General features: G+C 48.6%; 2 protein-coding genes across 3 annotated transcripts in view; one reads left to right on the top strand and one right to left on the bottom strand.

The window, feature by feature from the left end:
• The first annotated feature begins 9,274 nt into the window (after nt 1-9,274).
• LOC110555227 (cytochrome c oxidase assembly factor 6 homolog) lies at nt 9,275-12,150 on the top strand. The gene is made up of 2 exons (XM_021648339.2): nt 9,275-9,513; nt 11,715-12,150. Exons 1-2 carry the CDS (start codon nt 9,370-9,372, stop codon nt 11,808-11,810), a joined length of 240 nt encoding a protein of 79 aa, XP_021504014.1. The 5' UTR covers nt 9,275-9,369; the 3' UTR covers nt 11,811-12,150.
• A 2,003-nt stretch (nt 12,151-14,153) lies between these two features.
• The window catches only part of Tarbp1 (TAR (HIV-1) RNA binding protein 1), a 41,712-nt gene continuing 34,020 nt past the window's right edge, over nt 14,154-21,845 (bottom strand). Inside the window, exons 24-30 of one of the 2 annotated variants that reach the window (XM_021648320.2) lie at nt 20,573-20,769; nt 18,317-18,398; nt 16,739-16,910; nt 15,644-15,835; nt 15,390-15,514; nt 14,955-15,091; nt 14,154-14,640 (exon numbers count right to left, since the gene is read on the bottom strand). In XM_021648320.2, coding sequence (XP_021503995.1) covers nt 14,466-14,640; nt 14,955-15,091; nt 15,390-15,514; nt 15,644-15,835; nt 16,739-16,910; nt 18,317-18,398; nt 20,573-20,769 — 1,080 coding nt within the window. In that variant the 3' untranslated portion in view covers nt 14,154-14,465. Of the gene's footprint in view, nt 14,641-14,954; nt 15,092-15,389; nt 15,515-15,643; nt 15,836-16,738; nt 16,911-18,048; nt 18,134-18,316; nt 18,399-20,572; nt 20,770-21,845 lie in introns of those variants that run through there. The other variant, XM_021648327.2, reaches the window with a different exon arrangement.

Raw genomic sequence — 21,845 nt, 5'->3', positions numbered from 1 at the left:
AATAAATCTCCTTTGTGCTGAGAACTTGGTCTTGGGGGTCCTGACCCAATACCACTCACTTCAAAGGTTATGTTAACTGACCCCCTCTGGGGATCAAGTGAGTTAGGCAGGACCCTGGGTGACCCTGGGGACATAGTTGGGGGGGATGACGGATTCAGAGGATGATGCTGAGACCCACACCTCTCCCAGCACATACTCTATCCTCCTTCACTCACAGGCCAAGGCAGACTGGGCCGTCCCTCCACACAGACACTGCCCCGAGAACCTGTTCTCTTAGCCTCCCTGAGACTCATCACAAAGATTCCCCACACCTGCAGAGCGGCTCCCTCCATCACTCTGCACAACCGCATCGTTGTTCTTGTTTAGTCAGTGCAATGTTGTAAATTATGTAAACCTGTTGGTTGGGGTGTGGGGCTAAGCTTCAGTACCTTGGACAGCATCAGGCGCAGCCCTGGCTTTGGGGTGAGTTCGCTGAAGACGCTGGATTTGAGATACTGACTGAGCAGCTAGCAGTGAGTTCAGGTGCTCCTGAGATGAAGCTCATTCCTACCCTTGAAAATCAAGGTACTTCTTTGATACAGATCCATGTGTTTCCATGGAAACCTGTTCTGTTGCCTAGGTGACTACGGGTTCATGCTGGCACAGTTAAACAATTATTTTAAAATTTTCAGAACATTCAGGTTTAATTAGACAAAAAAAGAAAGAAAGAAAGAAAGAAAGAAAGAAAGAAAGGAAAAAGAAAAAGAAAACCGCACTTCTTGGCCTCATTGAAACTGCTTCATTATTTTTTTTATGCCACATTTCAGTTTTTACTTCACTAAGTTAAGGCAAAAAAATGTTCTGATCTTGTAAATTCTCAGGTCCTTAGGTCAACAACAGCGACACTGAAAGAGCTGAGTTTATCTGTGTCGATGCGGAAACGAAAACATAAACCATGGCTCTTGCCTTACGGGATGAGACGCTTTATTCTGGAGCATGTGAGAGACCGTAGCTCAGGAACACAGATGCATGCTACTGTAGATCCCATGTTCCGTTGTGTTAACAGTTTCATGAAGTTTTGATCATGACAGAACGAAGAAAGCCATAAATGAGACAGTTTTCAGAGCCATTGCTGGCACATTGGGTAGGCAGGCCACAGCACAGCAGGGAAATTGCAGCCCTAGGCCTCCGGTTTCCCCAAGACAGTCTTTTGGCTGCTGGAATCTGGGGATCTGTTTGTACATTCCAAAATATTTGCAAAATAGTCATAAGAGCGTTAGGTCAGTCGCAGAGGTGGGCAGGTGGTAAGAGGCTAGTGAGGAATCCAAAGGTAGCCCTAGACACATTTTTGGTTAGGCTCTGGATCAGTAACGTGCTCAGGCAGCCTTGAGGCTGGACACAGACTCATTGGTGAGTGTGGAGAGATGCAGCTGTAGAGGGAGGGCAAGGCCTCACGGTCTCTGTGACTACGACAACGGCTCAGCTTTCAGAACTGAGAGAAATACATTCTATTTACAAGCTGTGGTCTGTGTAAGTGCTGTGTCATCACAGCCCAAGAAGACTAAGCACCGCTGCTCCTTTGATTTGTAAAAACTACTGAAAAGCATCACTGTCCTGGCTTCATACAGTAGCTTGACATAGGCCTAGGAAAGGAAACCAGCTGAGGAAGTGCCTGGATCATTGTGTCTGGGTAGTTGTCTTGGTTGCTAGTTGATGGAGGAGGGTCCTGTTCACTGTGGCCAGTGCCATATCTAGGTGTGTGCCTGTGTGTGTGTTTTGGGGTGGGGTTGCTTATCAGAAACGTAGCTGAGAAAGCCAGGGAGCAAGGCCAGCACCAGCTTCCCTGGGCCACTGTCCGCTGAGCCCCTCCCTGATCCCGCAGCAGAGGATGGTGCCGTAAGCTGAGATCCACCCTTTCCTCTCTTTTCCAAGCTGCTTTGGTCATTGTGTTATCCCAGCCACAGAGAGCAAACTACAACTGGGATGTCAGACTTTTTGTGCAAGAACGACATAGACTTTGAGCCTGTTTCCACCCTGTCCTCTCTCACCCCGGACCCTCCCACCAGCCCTCGTCCCCTGATTTCACAGCTGCTTGCAGGCCATCCACCAGTACACATGATTTTGCGTGTCTCTTAAGTCTAGGCACACACACGAGAGAACACGCAGACTGCGTCTTTCCGAGACTGATGCAGTTCACTGAACAGGCCAATCGCCCGTTCTCCTGCACGGTGACCTCCATCTGGGTGAGTGAAAACAATCCATCCGTGTGTTCACACGGTCCTTAGCTACCTCTCAGCTGTCAGATGCTCAGGCTGGTCCATGCTTAGCTCTCGTGAATAGTGCGCTGTAAACGCTGACATGTAAGACCTCTGTGGTATGTTGACTTGGCGTCTCGGGGTAAATACTGAGAGGTGGTGTAGGTCATAGGTCATAGGAGGGCGTCACGCTTAGCTTCTGGAAGACCCACTGCACTGATTCCCGTAGTGGCTGCTCAGCTTCCATTTGCTCCAGGAGTGTGCAGGTCCCTGCAGTGTGCAGCCTCGCCAGTGTGCCATTTCCTGGGTACCACCGTCTGACGGATGGCAGGCCCCTTTCACCTGAGCTGCTTTGGGTCTCCCCTGCTCCGAACACTCGATTCATCTCTCTAAGGCTCAATCCAGATGCTGTATTTTATTCATAAAATGGTCACCCGTCTGCCAAGTCTACCCGACTGAACTGTCTTTGTTGCCTGAGTTAGTGGTCTTGGCAACTTGATTAACTTTAACTTCTAAATGTAAGGTGAGCGCTGTTTCAATTATTCAGCTTCTTGAAGTATTTATAGACCAAATAAATAAATATTTGAAATCCTCTCTGTCCAAAGCAGTTTGAAAAACATGAAGAGAAATGAGAGCCTTGGTGTGTGGTTGACTGAAAGTAGAACGGGCACAAATACAGGTGCCCAGAGCTGGCCTGGGTGTGCGCTACAGTGCCAAAGAGGACACTGCTCCAGCTCCTGGCCGGGGCCACTGCCATTCCACAAGGCGAGGAAACGCTGCTCTGCTGAGGGCTGGCGGGAAGGAGCCTCCTGTGTACGATCTAATGGTCATTGTACTCACTCTGGAACCAAGTAATTGTCACACATGCTCACACCTGGGGAACCAAGAAGCTCAAATGTATGTTTTGTGGCTAGAAAGGAGACAGATGTGCCGAAAAGGAGGGCGATCATTTTATTTACAGTAGGAAGAAATACCATGCTGGACACTGGGAGGGGGGTGGTGGCAGCAAGCATGGAGCCAAGATGGAAAGACCATGAGAGAAGGGGCAGAGTGGGCAGCCCGAGCCTGCCGGGGGCCACCGTCATGCTGGTCACTGGGCTTACCTGTCACCGTGAGCAGCCATGTGCCGGGCAGCTGTGTTTCCTGTCAGCATCTCTACAGTGTTTTGGAAAGAGAGAAGCTTGTGATGACAGCTGAAGCACTTATTTCCTCTCCCACCTCAGGTTCTGGAAATCAAAGGTTAGACATGCTGAGGAATTCTCGGGGGTGGAAAAGAAACAGAGGGAATAAAAGAAACCAAGGGCAAAGTGTCCACAGAGGAGTGTGGGCAAGACTGGCACCATATCCCACATGGCTGCAGATAAACTGCTCTAGAACATGATGAGGCCTGTGCTGCCGCTGTGGGCTCCCTCCTGAAAGAGCTGTTCTCTTCAGAGCTGGGGTCACGGGAGGCCAGCAGCCAGGCTTGAGCCCCAGGTTTAAACCCTACAGTGTTTGCTATGCAAGCGGGTTAACCTGGGAGCGGCCGAGTTGGTTGAAGATGGAGGGCAGAGCAGAGCAGGCGTGAGCTCACGTTCCCAATCACGATTTGGCAGGTATGTGGTACTGTGACGAACACGATAGGATCCCTGAGAGAAAAAAAAACACTGCAACACCGAACATATCACAACATCTTTTGAAGTGTTTGAAGGACTAGATGTTTTTAATAAAAATAGCTAATATTTAATAAACTTTTCATAAGTTTTTACATAAAATTTTATTACACTGTTTTGTTTCATAAACTGATTATTGTCCGGTTTGCCTTTTATATTTCATTAATGTCTGAATATTTTATCACTTTGCTGTAAAAACGCACAGAAATTTAAGTTTTTGGTTTATATTTACCTCCACTTCTATTTTTCTGAATGTGTAAGTTTTGAGTACTTTGAACACATTTTATTTTTGAATATATTATTATTTTAGATTTGTGTGATATTTGCTTTTAGCCTTATAACAATTTTTAAACTAAGGAAAATATATTTTGAAGAAAAAATGTAAATAAATAAAAATAAGATAAACTCTCCTATATTTAAATATTGGTGATCCAGTGACAAAACTCTCAGATAAGGCAATATTAATTTAACTCAGACATCTTTAATTCAGACAGTTTTGCTATTTGGCCATTTTTAGCCATTAAACACCAATACTTTTAATTTTGCCCTATGGACATCCATTTCTCAAAATAGAAGACAGGTTAGTCTCCGCCTGGCTCCTAGCCTCTCAAGACAAACTGTGGTCAACATGAACTCTAGGAGTTCCTGCCCGAAACCTCCCAGACCCTGGCCAGATGTTGGGGTCATTCCAGACATTTCCTAGTCAGTGAAGATGAGATCAGTCATGACCAATGGAAAACAAAGATCCTGGTTGAGCGTGCAAGTACATCTCAGCCATCCCCACACTTGGAAAGTGGAGTCAAGAGAATCGGAAGTTCAAGACCAGCCTGCTACATAGGCCAGTGCGGGCTGGACACAAGTCCCTGTCACAAGCAAACAAACAAAGCCAGGGACCCTCACATAAGAGCTTTGAATGTACTGACCTCTATGTTTAAGGGATAAAACTAAAACAGAATGACACCAAAAGTAGGAAATAAAGGACTAAGAAAAAGAGGCAGCAAGGAAATGCCTCAGAAACAAAGTGGATAAGTGAAGACCAATAGCTGTAAGTTAGTGAAATCCAAGAACCAGGAATATGAGTGAGGAAGGGAGCTACACTCTGAAACACAGCATGTTTATACACCCAAGAGCCAGCTGTGGGCTGTTGTAACACCTGCCTATTTTCCATTGTAGCGAAATCCTGGAGACAGTGTGATTGGTAAAGAAAGGGGTTTATTTGGCTGACTTTGTTGGCAGCTGAAAGTCCAAACAGCGTGCCAGATGTCTGCATTTGTACCATCGCCAATAGCATGGGAAAGCATGTGGGAGAGGGAGAGATCAGATGGAGAGAGATGAGTCCCAACACGGGGAGGTGGCCGGTCTTGCTCTCTCAAAGTAGTGCCCTTAAGACACTGAGCAGGGACTCCTGAGAGCTACCTTAATCTCTCACAAGGACAATACAGGACGAGACCTGATGGCCTTCTGCTGTGTCCATCATTGCTCCAGGGAGTTGGACCTGACTGGGGCAGTGAGGGAATGAAGAAATGACAGACAGCTACACACACACACACACCCCTTATGCACCCATGCATGGGGAGGAGTCCGTAAGCTTTAATATCTGGGTGGGGGATGCTATGGTGACATTTCTGCAGACACTGTCAACACTCGCACACAGATCGGGAGGGACACTTTGCCATTCTCCTCGGGCCTGAGGCTCTGTGGTCCTTGACACGGCCACGCCCATGTCAACAGTGCACTCTGACTCAAGCCTTCACTCACTCAAGGCTTCCTCTGCTCTCGTCAGCATTGCACCTCACAGCTCAAGCGTCACACCACTGCCTAACACCACCATTCCAGAGACCAATCATCCATGAGCTTAGAGGGACACACCCAAACCACAGCAACAGCTGCTAGAAATAAATGTGAAAAGCAGGAAACACAGTCAGGTGGTATGCTGGAATGAGCTGCTCTCAGCAATCAACAGAAAATTTGAGAGCACCGACACTGGTGGGGTTTGAGTAAACAGCACAACAAGAGCTGTACATATGACTGGATGAATGAATGGGTAAAAATATACACATAATGAGACATACATGCATGCATAATTAATAGCTGGCTAAATACACAGAGACAAAGACAGAGGCAGTGGATGATTTAACAACAGGGGTACACGATAGAAGAAAGACATGAAATGAGTAGACAGACCCAGCGCTAACATTTCAGAACAAATTAGCGGAGATGCCCTCTGGGGACCTTAAAAAAGAATGTTTAAGGCCCAGACCTCGTCTTGCCTTTCAAGCAGAAATAGAAACAGAGGAACTGTGAGGGTAGATCAACACACCAAGAAAAACAGGAGGGAGTGGGGAGAGAGAAGGAGGGAGGGAGGGGAGGAGAGGGGCAACCATGCAGGACATCTCCAGTTAACAAGGGGACAGCATCAGGAGAGATGGACACCGAATTCAGGAGGTGTGTGGCAACACCGCAGTCAAAGGAATCTGCGCTGTTTGTGCTCCTGCGGAGGTGTCTCTGGTAACTGCTCGGAAAAGCACAGTATAAATAAAAGTCTGTGGGCAGCGTCAGAACAACAGCCTTGTTTTCAGTGCAACTGAGTCTGAACTGCTCTGCCCACGGCGTTTGTGGATCCGCTCAGTTCAGACTTGGTGACTCCCGCAATTTCTTGAGGCTGGGCCTGCCTTCTGCCCTCCCCTGCCTCCTCCTCACCGGCTGCGCATTTCAAGTGCAGGGCAGGAGACCGTGCCCCTTGTGGCACACAGCCGCTGACAGCACCTTGGGGTGCTTGCCTTTTACTGGCCCTATTGCATGTTCACTGGTGGCGTGAACATGGGCTTTGCTGGTATCTCTAGATCCTTGTGTGGTGGCTGCTTCGTGCTGCTCGTGAACTGTCTCTGGGGGAGGTGGGGCCCTGACGGCAGTATGCTCGCTGCTTTGGCAGTTCTTCTCCTCTTGCCTCAGCCCTGTCAGGGACGGTGAAGAGCTGTGTGGCTCACGAGTGGTGGGGAGCACTAGGCACTGCTGGCTTCTGGCCAGGAAGAACCTTGAAATCCAGCAATCCTGCTCTGTATCAGAGGCCGCCGTTCTTGTGTTTCTGTAGAGCAATCCCACCAGTGATGACCTCTCTTGGGCCAATTACTCATTCTATTAAAAACTGGGTACACATATTCATGCAGAAATGTAAACAAAACATGGACGTGGTTTAAAGAATGCTCAGAGAGCAAAGTCCAGGTCTAGAGGCAGAACCCAAAGGCTTCACACACAGAGTCTCTGTGTACTATCTCTGATCAAATTTCGCCTTGCCCTGGAATCAGCTGAGAAGATCTTTGCTTTTCTGTCCAGTTTTACTACTTATGTGTTTATCCTTAATCCTGTAGTTTACAAGAAGCCAAAGAACTTATAAAATCACCCAGCACTTGGGGGACAGAGGCAGGTGGATCTCTGTGAGGTCATGGCCAGCAGGGTGTACACGGTGAGTTCCAGGACAGCCAGAGTTACACAGTGAGACCCTGTCTCAAACAAAGGAAGATAAAACAAAAACAGAAAAGACTCAAAATTAGAGGGACAACCATTGTGTCCATTCTCTGACTTGCCCATGCCTCCGGATATTGTGATCTGTCCTATTATTGTACAGGCAGTTTTCCTTTTTATTACTCTATCATATCTCACAGCACAGTTATGGTTCGGGTCAGATGGTGGTGTTAGCTAGTTTGAATAATATACAAGCACAGTAGCTTCTGAAATTGCCAACATGCAGTAAGTACTGTCTTCAGGTTTACTAAACTGCACACACTTCCTCAAAAGATCATTTCATTGGTTCACAAATGCATGCAGATTAGCCTTGTTTAAAACTTGTCACTATGGGATGTGTATGTGTGTGTGTGTTTACATGAAGGCATGTGCACAAAGATGCCAAAGGAAAATCTTGCCTCAGAGACTATCATTTTGGGGAGGGTTTGTTTGTTGAAATAGGGTCTCTTATGGCCCGTGACTCACCAAGTAAGATCTCTGTGTCTCAGCAGTTAAAACACTGGCTGTTCCTCCAGAAGACCCAGGTTCAATCCCTAGCAAGGACATGGCAGCTCACAGCTGTCTCCAATTCCAGTCCCAGGGGATCTGACACTCTCCTGTCTTCCAAAGACACTGCATGCATGTGGTACACAGACATACACGCAGGCAAGAGACCCCTACATACAGAGTAATAAATTCTTAAAAATTAATTTTCAACTCCAAAATCACGTTTTTCTCATACAGGTCCACCATGGACATTGGAATAGACTTTGGGGTGGATACTGAAAAGGCCCTAAAGAACACAAAATATGTAACACATAACACCCTCAACAAATGCTCAGATGGCACTCAATCATGTACACTTTAGTTACATAAGTGATAAAGTCTCTCATCAGTGAGATTGGTATTTCGGACACTGGGAGATTTTGACAGTAGTACAAGTTTACACTTAGCAAGAATACAGGAGAATTGAATAAAAGTGGGCAGGAACCTACTGATGGAACTGTCTGGAATTTGTAGGAAGATTTTTAGTACGGATTAAAATTGCTTGCCATCACCATTAGTCATCTCTTTGGAAATACTTTCCTAAGCTTTACTTGCTCTCATTTGTTTATAAGATCCTCCTTGTCAGCTACAGAGCTAACATTCATTACTGAAGTTGCTGTTACTAATTTCTCACTAGATGCTTTTTGATTTTATTCCTTTTTCAAAAAACTCGACTTTCTCTTTTGAATGTTTGATTGCAGCTGTGTTAGTGAGTTGCCTCCACACCCGACAAAAGCAACACTCCGGCTTGCTGTTTCCAGTGTGGGACCGCCTCATGGTCAGTCTCAGGCTCCCAGTGATGTCCTGATCGTGGAAGGCTGTGGCTGGCGGTGCACACCACTGCTTTGGTCTCCGATTTCATTCGTGCCTGTTCTCGATGCACTTAGGTGGTGCACGGTCCGACTTGGCCATACAGATAGAATAACTAAACCTTTACATTTCCGTTTTCACCTCAGGTAAGGCTTTCACCTCGAGCCATCCGTCAGTTTACAGAACGCTGTATCTTGTTATAAACGGACACGGATAAGGTCCAGCCATCCCTACCACAGTCCTTAGACCACTCGGGCATCTGTCCCGTACGTTGGCGGTGCTTACAAGCACGCTGTCACCCTGAAAACCTGCAGAGGCTGAACGCAGTCAGGGCCTCACCGAGGCGCTGCGTGTGGCGCTGCCTCCTCCTCACGACACCCTGAGGACGGGAGCGGCCCCAGCGCGGCCACCGGGGCGCACGGCGTCCCCAGCCTCGGGCGGAAGCGCCGACCAGGGGGCAGAGGGCGGTGCCTACCAATCAGCGCCGAGTTCCCGCCCCCAGGAGCAGGCCGCGCCCGGAAGTCCCGCCCCTCGGGCCGCGAACGGCGGCCGGGCCGGGTCAGCCCGCGGCCGGCGCTTCCGCCGTCGTCTCCCCGTGGTCGGGAGCCTCTGGTGGCCGCGCAGGGATGGCCGCCCCGTCCAGGAAGGAGCGGCAGGCGTGCTGGGGCGCGCGCGACCTGTACTGGCGCTGCCTGGACGACCACGCGGACGACGCGGCCCGCTGCCAGCAGCTCCGCAGCGCGTTCGAGGCCAGCTGCCCCCAGCAGTGGGTGAGTCCGCGGGCCGCAGCGCCACCCACCTCAGCGTGCGTGCTGAGGGACAAGGGCACGGGAGGTCACGCGCAGGCCGGCTGGTGTTACTGGGAAGGGACGTGGGGGGCCGGGCTGTGGCTTCCGCGGGCGCCCGCGGCCTTTCTCCACAGCCCGGCCCCTCAAGCCTCGTCATAACTCAGCCTGGCCCCTCCGGCATCACTTCTCTGCTCTCTTCACCTCGTCCCACCTCTGCCCACTCCTATCAAGACTGAGAGGTGTGTCCGAAGACGCGCGTGTGTGATTGGACGACGAGGTAGTGGAGGATTATGGGAATGTGTTTCGGGGGAGACGCTTGGCTTTGCTAGGATTTTTACTCAGCCTTGGGAGGTCTTGCATTCAGTTTTATGCAGCGGGAGGAGAAGCGTGTCCAAGATGAGCCAGCCACTGTGGTGGAGAGGGGATTCGTACTAAAGTCGTGAAGTTTTCGTACTTCCTCTGGTGTCTGGCAGTCCCTTGAGAAGGATGCAGGCGTGTGCTGGAGAGGAGAACCGGGGCTCTAGGCGCATTCACAGAAGCAGGTTCAGGAGGAGAAACGCTCAGAGCGGGGCTGAGTTCTAGCCAGGTTGTTGGCAACACCAAAATACTCCTCGCACTGAAAGCATTAGTCCATTGTGGTCAAATACGAGTGGCTGGCTCAGGACACAGACTTGAGGTTTCCCCACATACAGTGTGGCTTCAGAAGTGTGATAGGAGCAGAACCAAGAAGTCCCGAGTCAACACAGTTTTCTAATTCATGTTTGGAAACATCAGGTAAGTTACACCAGAGCGAGAAAGTTTCTGTGGTCTGGCGACATTCTTAGCCTTTTGGTTGGTGGGAGCTAGCAGTCTATTAAAAGGCTTTAACAGACTACAGAAGGTTTCACCTGTCACTAAATCAGTGGAGAACAAGGGATTCAGACAGATGTCATCACTCACGTTCTGATCGGTAAGTCAGTGCTGTAGAAGGTTCAGTGTAAGGTATGGCTTTTCCCCTCGTTCACGTTGGGATGGAGTGCCTAAAGAACCTCTAAATGTAATCGTCTCTTGGGGCAGTTGGTTTCTAACAGATGTCGCAATAATTAATCTGCCACAAAATGTGAGGGACACAGTATGCTTTTTAATCTGATGTCCTTTATAGAACACCCATTCTAGTGTAGTCAGTTCAAGGCTACCAGGGATAAATTTCCAGACTGAGTGAGATTTTAGAATACCTTGTCATACCACACCAGAGACAGAGGCCATCAAACCGGAGGGGACTCGGGAAGGATGGGGTTTCGGATAAAGTGTCCTGGCAGCCTCAGGTCAAAGCTGTATTCAGACAGGTCCTCACCAGCTCTGGAGTGAGGTGCTGTTTTCCATGAAGTTAAAGATTGAACATCATGTTCAGAAACTGTGTTTGAGTCCTGCCTCTGTTGGCAGTCAGGGCTGCCCCTCTGTGAAGATGCCTTTGATACTCTGGGCTGGAGGGTGTTTGCTCAAGCCTGTATTTCTGCTATGCTGGAGAACAAGATTTCTCAATGAACAAGAAAGGAGTATTCGGGCAGGGGGTCCATTAAGACTGAGGCTTTTAACAAAAACAGTGTTTTCTAGTCTGAAAGTGCAAATGTGAGGTGTCCTGAATTTGCCTTGTCTGCAGAGCTGGAGCAATATCGCAGCTGGCACGTTTGTTCTTGGATTTGATTTATACTTCTAGAATTTAAGACTTTTCAAATGACCCATGAAGGATTCTGTGAATAAAGTGAAGTCGTTAATAATTTGGGAGTTTTTAGTCATGTGTCTCTCCCCAGATGTTTGTTTCTAAATAAGACATTCTTGGCAGAAATGCCAGGGCTGAAAAATGATGCAGTACACTGAGCCGATAACCAAGCACTGTCTCTAAGACTGAGATTCCTGAGTTGGCCAGCCCGGACCTGCCAGTAGGCTCTTGTACATATCAAACTGTTCTGTAAGTTCCCAGGACATTAGGACACTGAACGGGGACTCTAGCCATGAGGGGTAAAGATTCATGGTTCTTCAGGCTTCAGAAGGCTCACTAGTCCCCGGACTCGGCATTCCAGAATACCGACCACGATTCCGCATCTATTCAATTAATACCTAGTAACATGTTCATTTAAATCTGTGCTGTGCTTGCCTAAGCTGAATAATGCACTCTAATGTCAGGCCTTTTTTTATCTCTATAGATAAAGTATTTTGACAAAAGAAGAGACTACTTAAAATTCAAGGAAAAATTTGAAGCAGGAGAATTCCAGCCTTCACAGTCAACTGAAAATTCCTAGGCTCTTCCTGGACTTTCACACAGGTGGAAGTCATTCTTCTGAACTTTCAGAGATGCTTTGCTGATTCCAGGACAAAAGCACTGTGAATCGAGGTGCATACCAGCTCTCCTCTGAACAACAACTACTAAAACAGAAATCAAATAGCAGAAGATCTCAGCATTCAAACTGAAGGACTGAATGGTATTAAGTGTACTGCTTTAATTTAGCAAGGGATCAATTTTAAGAAGAAATATTATTACATAAAGTGTTTATTATAAAAACACACTGTTTATCTTTCTTCCCTCCTTTGTAATAAAACCTGAATGTAGACAAATATAGTTATACTTGATAAAAATAAAAATTAAGCTTGTTATGTGTTTTTCTGGAAGTTAGGTTAGCAATTTTAATACAGAGACTACACAAGAAGTTGGAGGAAGCCTTAGCTAATCAGTGGGTTATAATAAAATATTGTTAAAGTGTTGTCAATGACCAGACAATGCCTGGGTTGCTACCTAGGTTCAGTAAGACAAAGAAAGAAAATATAGATTGGGAAGGGGAAACTGGGTCTATTCCAAGATGATTACGAACACAGCTAAGGATGGACTCCCAAAAGTGAAACAATAACTCACAAACTTAGAGACAAAACTTGCAAATTACATATTTCTTGAAGAACTTGTATCCAGAATAAAAAAATAAAACAAACCCTCATGATTCTTAAAAAGAAAAATGATCCGGTTTAAAAAGTGGACAAATTGTGTGAAGATATTTCTGGAAAGAAAATGCAACAGAAGACAAATATCTGAGAAGAACCCCTGTATCATTAAATGTTAGCATAACGGAAATTAATGCCATTCTGATGTGTTACTAGATAACTGTTAGGATGGCTCAGTTAAAAGTCTGACAGTGCCAGGTGACAAGGATGCAGAGCAAGTCACTGTGGGGGACCCTAAGCCCGGAAAGCCATCTGCAGGGGTTTCCAGCGTCAGACTGCTAACCCGCTAGCCCCACTCCGGGGTACTTTGCCACGTGAACTGAAAGCAAAACCTGCAGTGTTACTCAGTCACTGAACCCTGATGCCCATGGCAGGAATAGATAAAATACGTATCCCTGTGATGGATGGAATTCCAGCAACATGAGCAAATACCGGGATAAGCTGTGAATGCTTTTTGCTAGCTGAGAAGCCAGACTGACAATATGAACATCTGAATGAAGTAGGTGTGTGGAGGCTTAGTGTCCTGTGTTTGAAACCTGTAAAGGTGACCTTTACTGGCTTGATGTAACTGTCTTGAAGGCTACTGAATAAGCTCACCTTCTAGCTCTTTCTGTACTTCGGTTGGCTGGTTCAACTCAAACTCCTAAGATGACTGATTCAAACTGGCTTCTCTCACTTCTGACTGAATTGCTTTGTTTGGCCTCTCACTCTAGCAATCTGTTCTAATCTTCTGGATCCTTCTTGTTCGCTGTAAAACTGTCCTACTAAAATTGCCTTCTCCTCCCCCCCCTCTGCCGCAGCTCTCTCAGGTTGCCTGTTTGCTCCTGTTCTTGTGATAGTTGGGTGTATTCTATCTGACTCATCTGTCAGATCCTTCTCTGATTTGTCACTTTGTCCCTCAGTTGCGCACCACTTTAAACATGGCTGCTTCCTTCTACAAACTAGCCTCACCTGCATTCTTTGGGAGTAAAGGTGTGCTGCAAGCGTGTTTGTATTCCAGCCAGGCCACATGGACCCAGAAGGTCTTTAGACATGATGAATTGCCAGAGCAGCCATGTTGCTGGATTAAAATTTCTCTACAGAAACCCTGTTGCAAATAAAGACTTTAGAATAAAACCACAGCAGAAAACGAATAGGCAAGGGGCTCTGAAGGCTGAGCACTGCTCAGAGGGTTCCAGAGATAACACGTTCTTTCCGGCATGATGGTAATGACTATCACTAAATAATGCAGCTGAGCAGAAAGCACTCATAGGCTTTGTTCTTGGTTTCATAGGAGTAGTCCAACTTCTTGGGGTGATGATTACAGTCCTCACATATTTCCAGCCACTGTCAGAGCACAACTGTATAGGTCAGATTTCATTTACTCGTAACATCAACAGTGATGGCTCAGTTGGTGGCTTTGGAAATAAAGCCTAAGCCTTGAGGATAAAGAGCTTTATTGGAGAGCTGATTCTCAACTTGCCACATGTGTTTCCTCTCTCAGCAGGTGTACACAGGTGCCCAACAGCAGGGAGAGGTTGCTGCTCCACAAACCCGCCCTTTGCCTCACGGTTTCAAATCAGCAGGGCGTAGGCGCTCACAAGTATCAGCTTCAGTTCTGCCATACTGTTAGCACAGCCACCCTGACAATAACAGTTTCTAGGAACAGCACATCTTAAAACTCATTTTTAATTCCAGAATTGCTTAAAATATTTAAAAGGGTTAGCTAAAAGGGGACAATGTAGAGTGATAAACTTTAAGGCACATGAGGAGGTTTTGGCATTGAGGTACAAGGTGAGAGAGATGCAGGTAATCCCAGCACATCACCGATTTCCTTAGTCTGGAAGATTAGAAGACACCTTCTGTAGCACCGGGAGAGATAGCAGCCGAGGCCCGCCTTCAGGATGGCGGCCCTGCACGCCCAAGCATCAGAGGCTCGCCTTCAGGATGGAGGCCCTGCACGCCTGAGCAGCTGAGGCCCACCTTCAGGATGGTGGCTCTGCACCCCCCAGCAGCCGCAGCCGCTGTCTGGTGTACTCCCAGATCAGCAGAGCCCCGCTCACGTGCACATTGAGGGAGCGGGTGATGCCCTGCTGAGGAATCTCCACACACACGTCCAGCTGCTGAATCAGGTTGGCTGGGATCCCTTCCCGCTCATTTCTGCACAAGAAAAACAGAGCAAGACATATTAGCTTCCCCATAATATAGAAAAGTGGCTTCTACTGTTACTGTTTTAGGAATCCCGAATGTTAGTGTAGGAGGCAGGTAAACAGATGAGGTCAACCTGGGTTCCAGGAAGTAAATATAGGCATCCCAAAGGCAGACAATTCTGAATTTAGTAGTAAACATCTCAGCCAGATGAGATGAAGGAAAACCAAGGGGTCCACAAAAATGCTGTCAGTTCCAAGGGAGCTGTGTGACAGAGCCTGGGCGAATCACAGTAGCCTCGAGAACAGACGGCGGGGAAGGCTCACCCCAGCAGCAGCAGTGACTTTTCAGGGAAGCAGTACTGGGCCAGGTCACAGCTCTGCGCCGTCTGCTCCACGCCAATGACAGTGTAGCCCTCCGCCTTCTTCTGCTGCAGATAAGCCATCAGCTGGGATGGTCTCACCTTAATGGCAGTTTTAGAGGAGCAGATACAAAATCATTCCTTTGTGAAATGAGAGGGTGGACAAAGCATCAAGCCCAACTGGTTAAAAGGACTTTAAAGGGAAAATAGGACACCAAATGGCATCAGGGAAACTTCCCTCCACACCATAGACCACTGAGGGGACAGCTACACTACTGTTGGTCAGTCAGGTCACAGATCAAACCTCACAGACATCAGTGCTGAAGGACGAGACTGTGAAGCTGGCCCAAAGCCAACACTTTTTCACAAGCCCAGATTTCCTCGGTCACTTTGCACTCACCTCCACCAGGGGGAGCCACTGCTCCGCAGAGACACTGAGGTGCTGGAACTGTCTGTCACTGACACACTGAAGATTGGCGACCACAAGCAATGCAGCCCCGAACACCTCACACGTCCTGCACAGCCCTGCACAGAACGGCCATTATGGACACTTTGTCTCCAGCATGCCACGGCCTCAGGGCATCCCAGCCTCCTCTGAAGCTTGCCTAGAGCACTGTGTGCAAACAGACAGCTGCCAAAAGTAGATGATTTTACCTCCTAAGTTGGTTGGCTTGTCGATGAGCGAGGCCACAACAATCAGTCTACTGATGGACTTTCCCAGCTTGGCAGCCCGGTCCTGAGACACGAGCTCCAGGTCTGACTCCAGGGTACTGTGTCCCCATGGGATAATCTTTTTCTGGACATCAGCCCATTCTGGTTGGCTGTCTTCTTCACCCAAAGCAGAACCTGAGGAGAAATAGTAGTTCCTGCATGTAAATTAGCCTGAGTCAATTCTCTGTGCATCTTCAGATCAATTTTTAAATACTCTCTTTGTTGTTGTGTGTGTACGGCCTCACTGTACGTATACCCCATGCCCATGAAGACCAAAAGAGGGCATGGGGTACCCTGGAGCCGGCAGTCCAGGTGGTTGTGAGCTACCTCGTGTGGGTGCTGAGAATGGAGCCGGCACTCTGCTCAGCACCGTCCTCACAAAGGTCTCTCAGCCCTTGGCGCACTCTCTACCAGGCTGGCCATCCCGGTCTTTGCTGCTACCGTATCATCCTATCTGTGTGCAGCCATCTGCCGTGGGAACCCAAGCTGGGAGGTGCTTTGTCTGTCCAGCGCATGGGGTGCCGGCAATGGCCCTGCAAACCACAGTGTGGGACCGCAGTCTGCAGTTTGACACTGTTTACTACGAGGTGAGGGGGCATGCTTGTCAGAGCATGCACGTGTACGTCCAGGGACGTGTGTGACTTAGTTGCCTGCTGCCATGTGGGTGAGCTCAGGTCGCCCGGCCGGGCAGCAGGCATCCAGTGTAGCCGTCTCACCAGGCAGGTGAGTGCTGCCTGGAGACCGGGAGCTTAAAAGTGGCCAACAGGAGGCGCTGGCATGCAAGGTTGGGGCTGGGAAAAGAAACAGCAGCCGGGCCAGTAGGGGAAGCTTACAGAAGGGATAGGCGTGGTGAGGGGTGCCCCTGTAGACTTTGGGGACCCTGACGTCGGGGAAGCAATCACCACGGTAGGTACAGTGAAGGGAGGGCTGGGGGAAACTAAGGGAGAAGCCAGCGGAGTAGGGCCTCCGCCACACTGCTGTTCTGTAACAGCGGTCAGGCACCTCACCAAAGAGCCAGGGAAAATGAAGCTCTCTTACCCTGGTCCTGCTGGGACCAGTCCCCTGGACTCAGCTTACTAAGCGCAGTCTTGGACCAATACCGTGGGGCCCCTGCCCTGGAAGGGATGTCTGTGAAGCTGGCAAACTTGTCCACAGCGATCCACTCCTCTTCAGTGACGCCCGAGAGTCGTGGCAGCGTGTAAAATATGGTCTGAAAAGAGAATTGTAAAGTCTGTTGTTTTCCTTAAAGAAAAGGTTTTGTTACTGCTGCTGCTTCTCCCTGGCCACCCTGCACTCGCCGGCTCTCGGGCCTGCAGCACCTCTCCAGCTACAGCTCACGTGGCCTAGGACAGCCCTAGTATCAGCCTCACCTCCCACAGAAGGTGTCTGTGGCCATGAGGCCACCGTCCGCTTCTTCCCTCTTGAAGAGCTCTCAACATGGAAAGGCATGTGTGAGAGAAAAGGCCAAGTAACAGGTAGCTTAGTGAAATGACACACGTCTCCATGGGTGGTTTTAAGGCAAATATTGTTAGCTTCACAAGCCATATTTGTGCAGATTCAAACTGGCATCATCACGGGGAGTACTGTTTACTAGGCGTAAGCCCAGCGCCAGACATCAGGGCTCTCGGTGACACAGTCTGGTGGGCCACAAGCCCCCACCACACACGGAACGCCACTGCGGTGCGTGCACCGCTCTCCGCCTGGCATCACCGATATGGAACAAGACATTGCTGAAAGCAAGGCTGGCAGGGGGAGGGGGAGCAGAAAGGGCTGTGCTTGGGGGCTGCATGGGAGTAGGTGGCTGTGGGCAAGAGAGCTGCCAGGAAGGCATCAGCAGAGGAACACTGACAGAGCGTGTGCGATGTGTGAGAAAACAGTACATTTTATCTTGACGAGAACGAAACTGGTGTGTGACAGAAAACATGCATTCATGTGTGTGTAACACATCTCACGACTGTCTGCAAGGACAGCTTTAAGCAAACCATGATAGAACTGTCTGCACAGTAGCTAGGCTCCCAATACAGATGTTGAGAGAAAAAGTCACCGAGGCCAGATGTTCTCACTTCAGAGCTAGGCAGGCAACAGTGCTGCAGCTAGAGCTGACAAGGGTTTAAGAGTGCCTGACACTCTATGCAAATGTGAGGAATTTACACACTGAAGTCATTTATATTAACTGGTAAATATGTTTACAGTTCTTGAAATTACACAACCACTTTGCTGACACCAGCAAAGTGGAGTAACATTTACCATGTATTTCATTACCCAGAATTCAAAGGGACTAACTGCCATTGACAAGAGATCTGTTTGTTCTTGCATTGATAACAGGCTTCAGTACAAGAAAGTCTCACCTGCACACATGTTCTCTCACTCACTTCCTTTTAGAAATCTGTTCTGATTCTGTTTAGAGTTAAATATTCCCTTCCAAGCCAGACACTGCCAGAGAAATAGAAAGTTAGAATGACTAGCCAGTTGTCACTGCTGAGGAGCGAGCCACAAGCACATTCACAGCTTTAAGGGGGGAAAGGGGACAGAGGGTGCCTCATCACAGGCTTCAACAGCGGGCAGGAGGGGCAGTGCCACAGACAGCAGCAAGCCGACACGGCGCTGTCAGCTTACCTCCAGACAGTAGTCCTTGAGGGGATGGAACCCTGAGAAGAAGAAATGGTCCTGGATGCGCTGCCAGTTCTTCCTGGCGTTCCTGAGGGGGAGGGAGAGCAGTTCTGTGAGGGGAGGGCAGCAGGATAGCTTAAAGAGGTCTCCCCAGGTTCACACTCGGGGTTTCTGATGTCGCTGTATGCATGTTCTGTCTGTCTGTCTGTCTGTGAGGCTGTGGTTTGCAGATGTCCCCCATGGGCTCGTGTGTTTGAACACTTGTCCCCAGTTGGTGTTGCTCCTTAGGGAGGTTTAGAGGGTGTCTGGCCTTGCTGGAGAAGTGTGTCACTCAGGGCAGGCTCTGAGAGCTCACAACCCTACCCTTTACTGCCAGTTGTTTGTTTCCTGATGTGATCCCTCAGCTTCCTTCTCATGCCTGCTGCTTTCGTCACACCTCCTTAGCATGTGAACACTTATCCCTCTGGAAACATAAGCCAAGATGTGGGACCATTCCTAGTTTTGTTCTTCTTTCAAGCTATGCATTATGGTCCTCAACTACAATTGCAAAACTCGACAGACAGGCAGGAGGATTGCCAGGAGGATAAAGCCAGCCTGAGCTACATCACCAAGACTGTGTCAAAATCAAACAACAAAACAACAAAGTTCTGCTTTGTTGCTATTTGCAGAGCTGGGGCTTGAACCCAGGTCTCATGCCTTCCAGAATGTGCTCTACCACTCAGATAGCTCATATTTTGAAATGGAACTCAAAGACGAACAGAAAAGCTAATGCTTTCAATGTCATACATGAACCAAGGAAAGGAGTAAAACCCAGATGTCTGAGTATCCGACAGGCATCATCCAGTACAGCAGAAGAATGTGGAGAACACAGTTCTGTGAGCCCAGCCTGGCCTCAAATTCAATCACATAACACAGACTAAGACACTGTCATCTGCCCATGCTTGTAACCTCTGGGGTTGGGGTCCTGCGACTCTGCCTGGCAGTAGACACTTTCCTCCTGAGAGAAAATCTTGTGTAAGCTGTGGTTTTCTCTGAAGGCACACAGTACAGCCCAAAAGACCCAACCATGAGCAAGGCAAGCCCAGCCACCATGTTTGAAAATCAGGAGAACCAAGGCAAAGTCATGTGACAGGACAAAAAGTTTAGAACTGGGACCATTAGCCCACAACATTCACTTTAAAGAATTTTCTGCATAATTTCCTAGGACCTCACCCCATCACTGCCTATGCTTCTGAAAAATGAATGTCAGGAGTATTTTAAACATTCCAAGGATCTAAACACAAAACACAGTGGGCTCCAGAAAGTCTACTGCCGGGAGGAAACAGGCGTTTGCTGCTTCTGTGCCAAACTGTGGCCTCCAACTCTAAAGTTCTCTGAACACGTAGATACCTGCCCCATGTCCCCAGCACTGGCTTCCTCCAGTGTCCCGCTTGCCTCCAATCTCCAACTCCCAATGCTGCTTCTCTCGCCCAGAAGTCTCTCTTCACTCACCAATCCCTGCTCTTCTTTTGGAGGTCACAGATCATGTTGGTTAAAGCTTCCATAAGCCACAGGTAGAGGGTCTGTGCCTGCCATGGTGCCCTCTCTATTATCACCTACTGAGAAACCTGTGCACTGGTGTGACTGTCTGATAGTCCTCTTAGGACCAGGAGTCAAGTAATGACAAAAAAGGATGTTTTCTTGCTTTATAATAAAATATATAGGATCTGAGCCAATGGTTTTTAGGGACTAGAGACCTTAACCTAGGACCAACAGGCAGAGAAAGCAGCTCAGTACTGAATAGTCTGCCATGATCTCTCCACAGAAAGCAGTACTCAGCCAGAAGTGGGCAGCAGAAGGCTGAGGGATGCCCTGAGGTTAGTCCTGCTTCTTCCAGGCTGCTTGCCTGCTGTGCCAGGGCCAAGTTCAGAGTTCACAAGGCCCAAAGGATGAGACAAAAGTACACAACCACAATCTGGCCCGGCACTGGTGGTGCAAACCTTTAATCCCAGCACTTGGGAGGCAGAGGCAGGTGGATCTCTATGAGTTTTAAGCCTGCCTGGTCTACAGAGCAAGTTTCAGGACAGCCAAGGCTATACAGAGAAACCCTGTTTCAACAAACAGAAACAACAACAACCAAACCCCTAATCTAGATCCGTCAACGGATATGTATCTTTGATCACCTGCTGCATGGGCCTGACCCAAGTCCTCGTGTGCTCTAGCACAGAGGGACAGTGATCCAGAAGAGAGTGACTGCCGGCAAGGCCAGCCAGCGGTCCTCACCCTGCTCCGTGCATGCTTTCTGCCTGGCTGAGGCTGCACTCGGTCAGCGTGCTCCAGGCATCACACTCTTCAAACTGCAGGGCCTTACACAGACACCACACCTTCTTGAGGGCCACCAGTGCATACAGTCGGACACTGAAGTTGTGGCTCAGACACCACTGCAGGGCAACAGTCAGGGCTTGCTTTAGAACCAGCGTCTGCAAAGACAGGAGAAACAGCTTGAGGGCGGCCCTGACCAGCTCTGGCAAGCCTTTCCCCGCCTGGGGGCTGCACCTTCCTCCCAGGCACACGAGCACCACTCACTTTGACCAAGGCCTGCTCTCTCTCTCTCTCTCTCTCTCTCTCTCTCTCACACACACACAAACACAAAGTAGAATTAAATAAAAAGAATTGAGGCTAGAGAGATGGCTCTTGCAGAGGACGTGGGTTTGATTCCCAGCACCTCCATAACTGCTCACAACTATCTGTAACTCCAGTTCCAGTTCCACGGGAGCCAATTCCCTCTTCTGATCTTTGAGGGCACCAAGCATGGAAATGGTGTACATACATTTGTGACAGCAAAATACTCATAAAATAAATTGAATAAATCTAATTTTAAGAAAGAGTAGCTTTAAAAAAATCACAGACTGCACGTTTTTGCCAACCCCCTGCAAGAACACACACAGCCATCCATCCCTGTGATAAACAACTGTACAGACCGCCAGCTGCATCTGCAAGTCAAGTCAGGGGCCGTACCAGTGGGCCTTAGGGGGAGTAAAACACAGAGGAAAGGAAGAAGGACTGGACAGATGGGGCTCCAGGTGACTGCCCCAAGTCTGTCTGCACCAGTGTCGGTTAAAGAACCTCCACTCAGGGAGGGCGAATGAGCCTCATCCCAGCTGAGGAGCTGCTGTCAGTCATGGCTCCTGGCGGAGGAAGTCAGTTTTCGTTACATCCTCACTCCGGTGGAAAGCACCATACCCAGGAGACCATGTGCACACACTGGACTCGAGTTATACTAAAAATAAAGGGGACATGAAGTTGGGAGGGGCTGGAATGGCAGGGGGTGAATACGCTCAAAACATAGTCTGCATCTATGACATTCTCAAAGAGCTGATAAAAATACACAGACAAACAAACCAAAACAAATGGCCAGGAATGCAAAAACACCAACTCTATAACAATGTATAAAAGTAAAACCACTTACACCAACAGGAATCACTGTGAACTTGGTGTGTACGAGGCCAGTTATCCCTTGCAGCAGCCAGGGAAAGGGGAGGGAGAACAGGGACAA

The sequence above is a fragment of the Meriones unguiculatus genome, chromosome 10 (assembly GCF_030254825.1).
Source record: "Meriones unguiculatus strain TT.TT164.6M chromosome 10, Bangor_MerUng_6.1, whole genome shotgun sequence".
NCBI lineage: Eukaryota > Metazoa > Chordata > Mammalia > Rodentia > Muridae > Meriones > Meriones unguiculatus.
The sequence above is the reverse complement of the archived record's forward strand: the minus strand, read 5'-3'. Positions and strand labels throughout refer to the sequence as shown.

Coding starts and splice junctions, on each gene's coding strand:
- LOC110555227 (XM_021648339.2), top strand. CDS start 9,370: ATGGCCGCCCCGTCCAGGAAGGAGCGGCAGGCGTGCTGGGGCGCGCGC. Junction 9,514..11,714: donor CCAGCTGCCCCCAGCAGTGG/GTGAGTCCGCGG, acceptor TTATCTCTATAG/ATAAAGTATTTTGACAAAAG.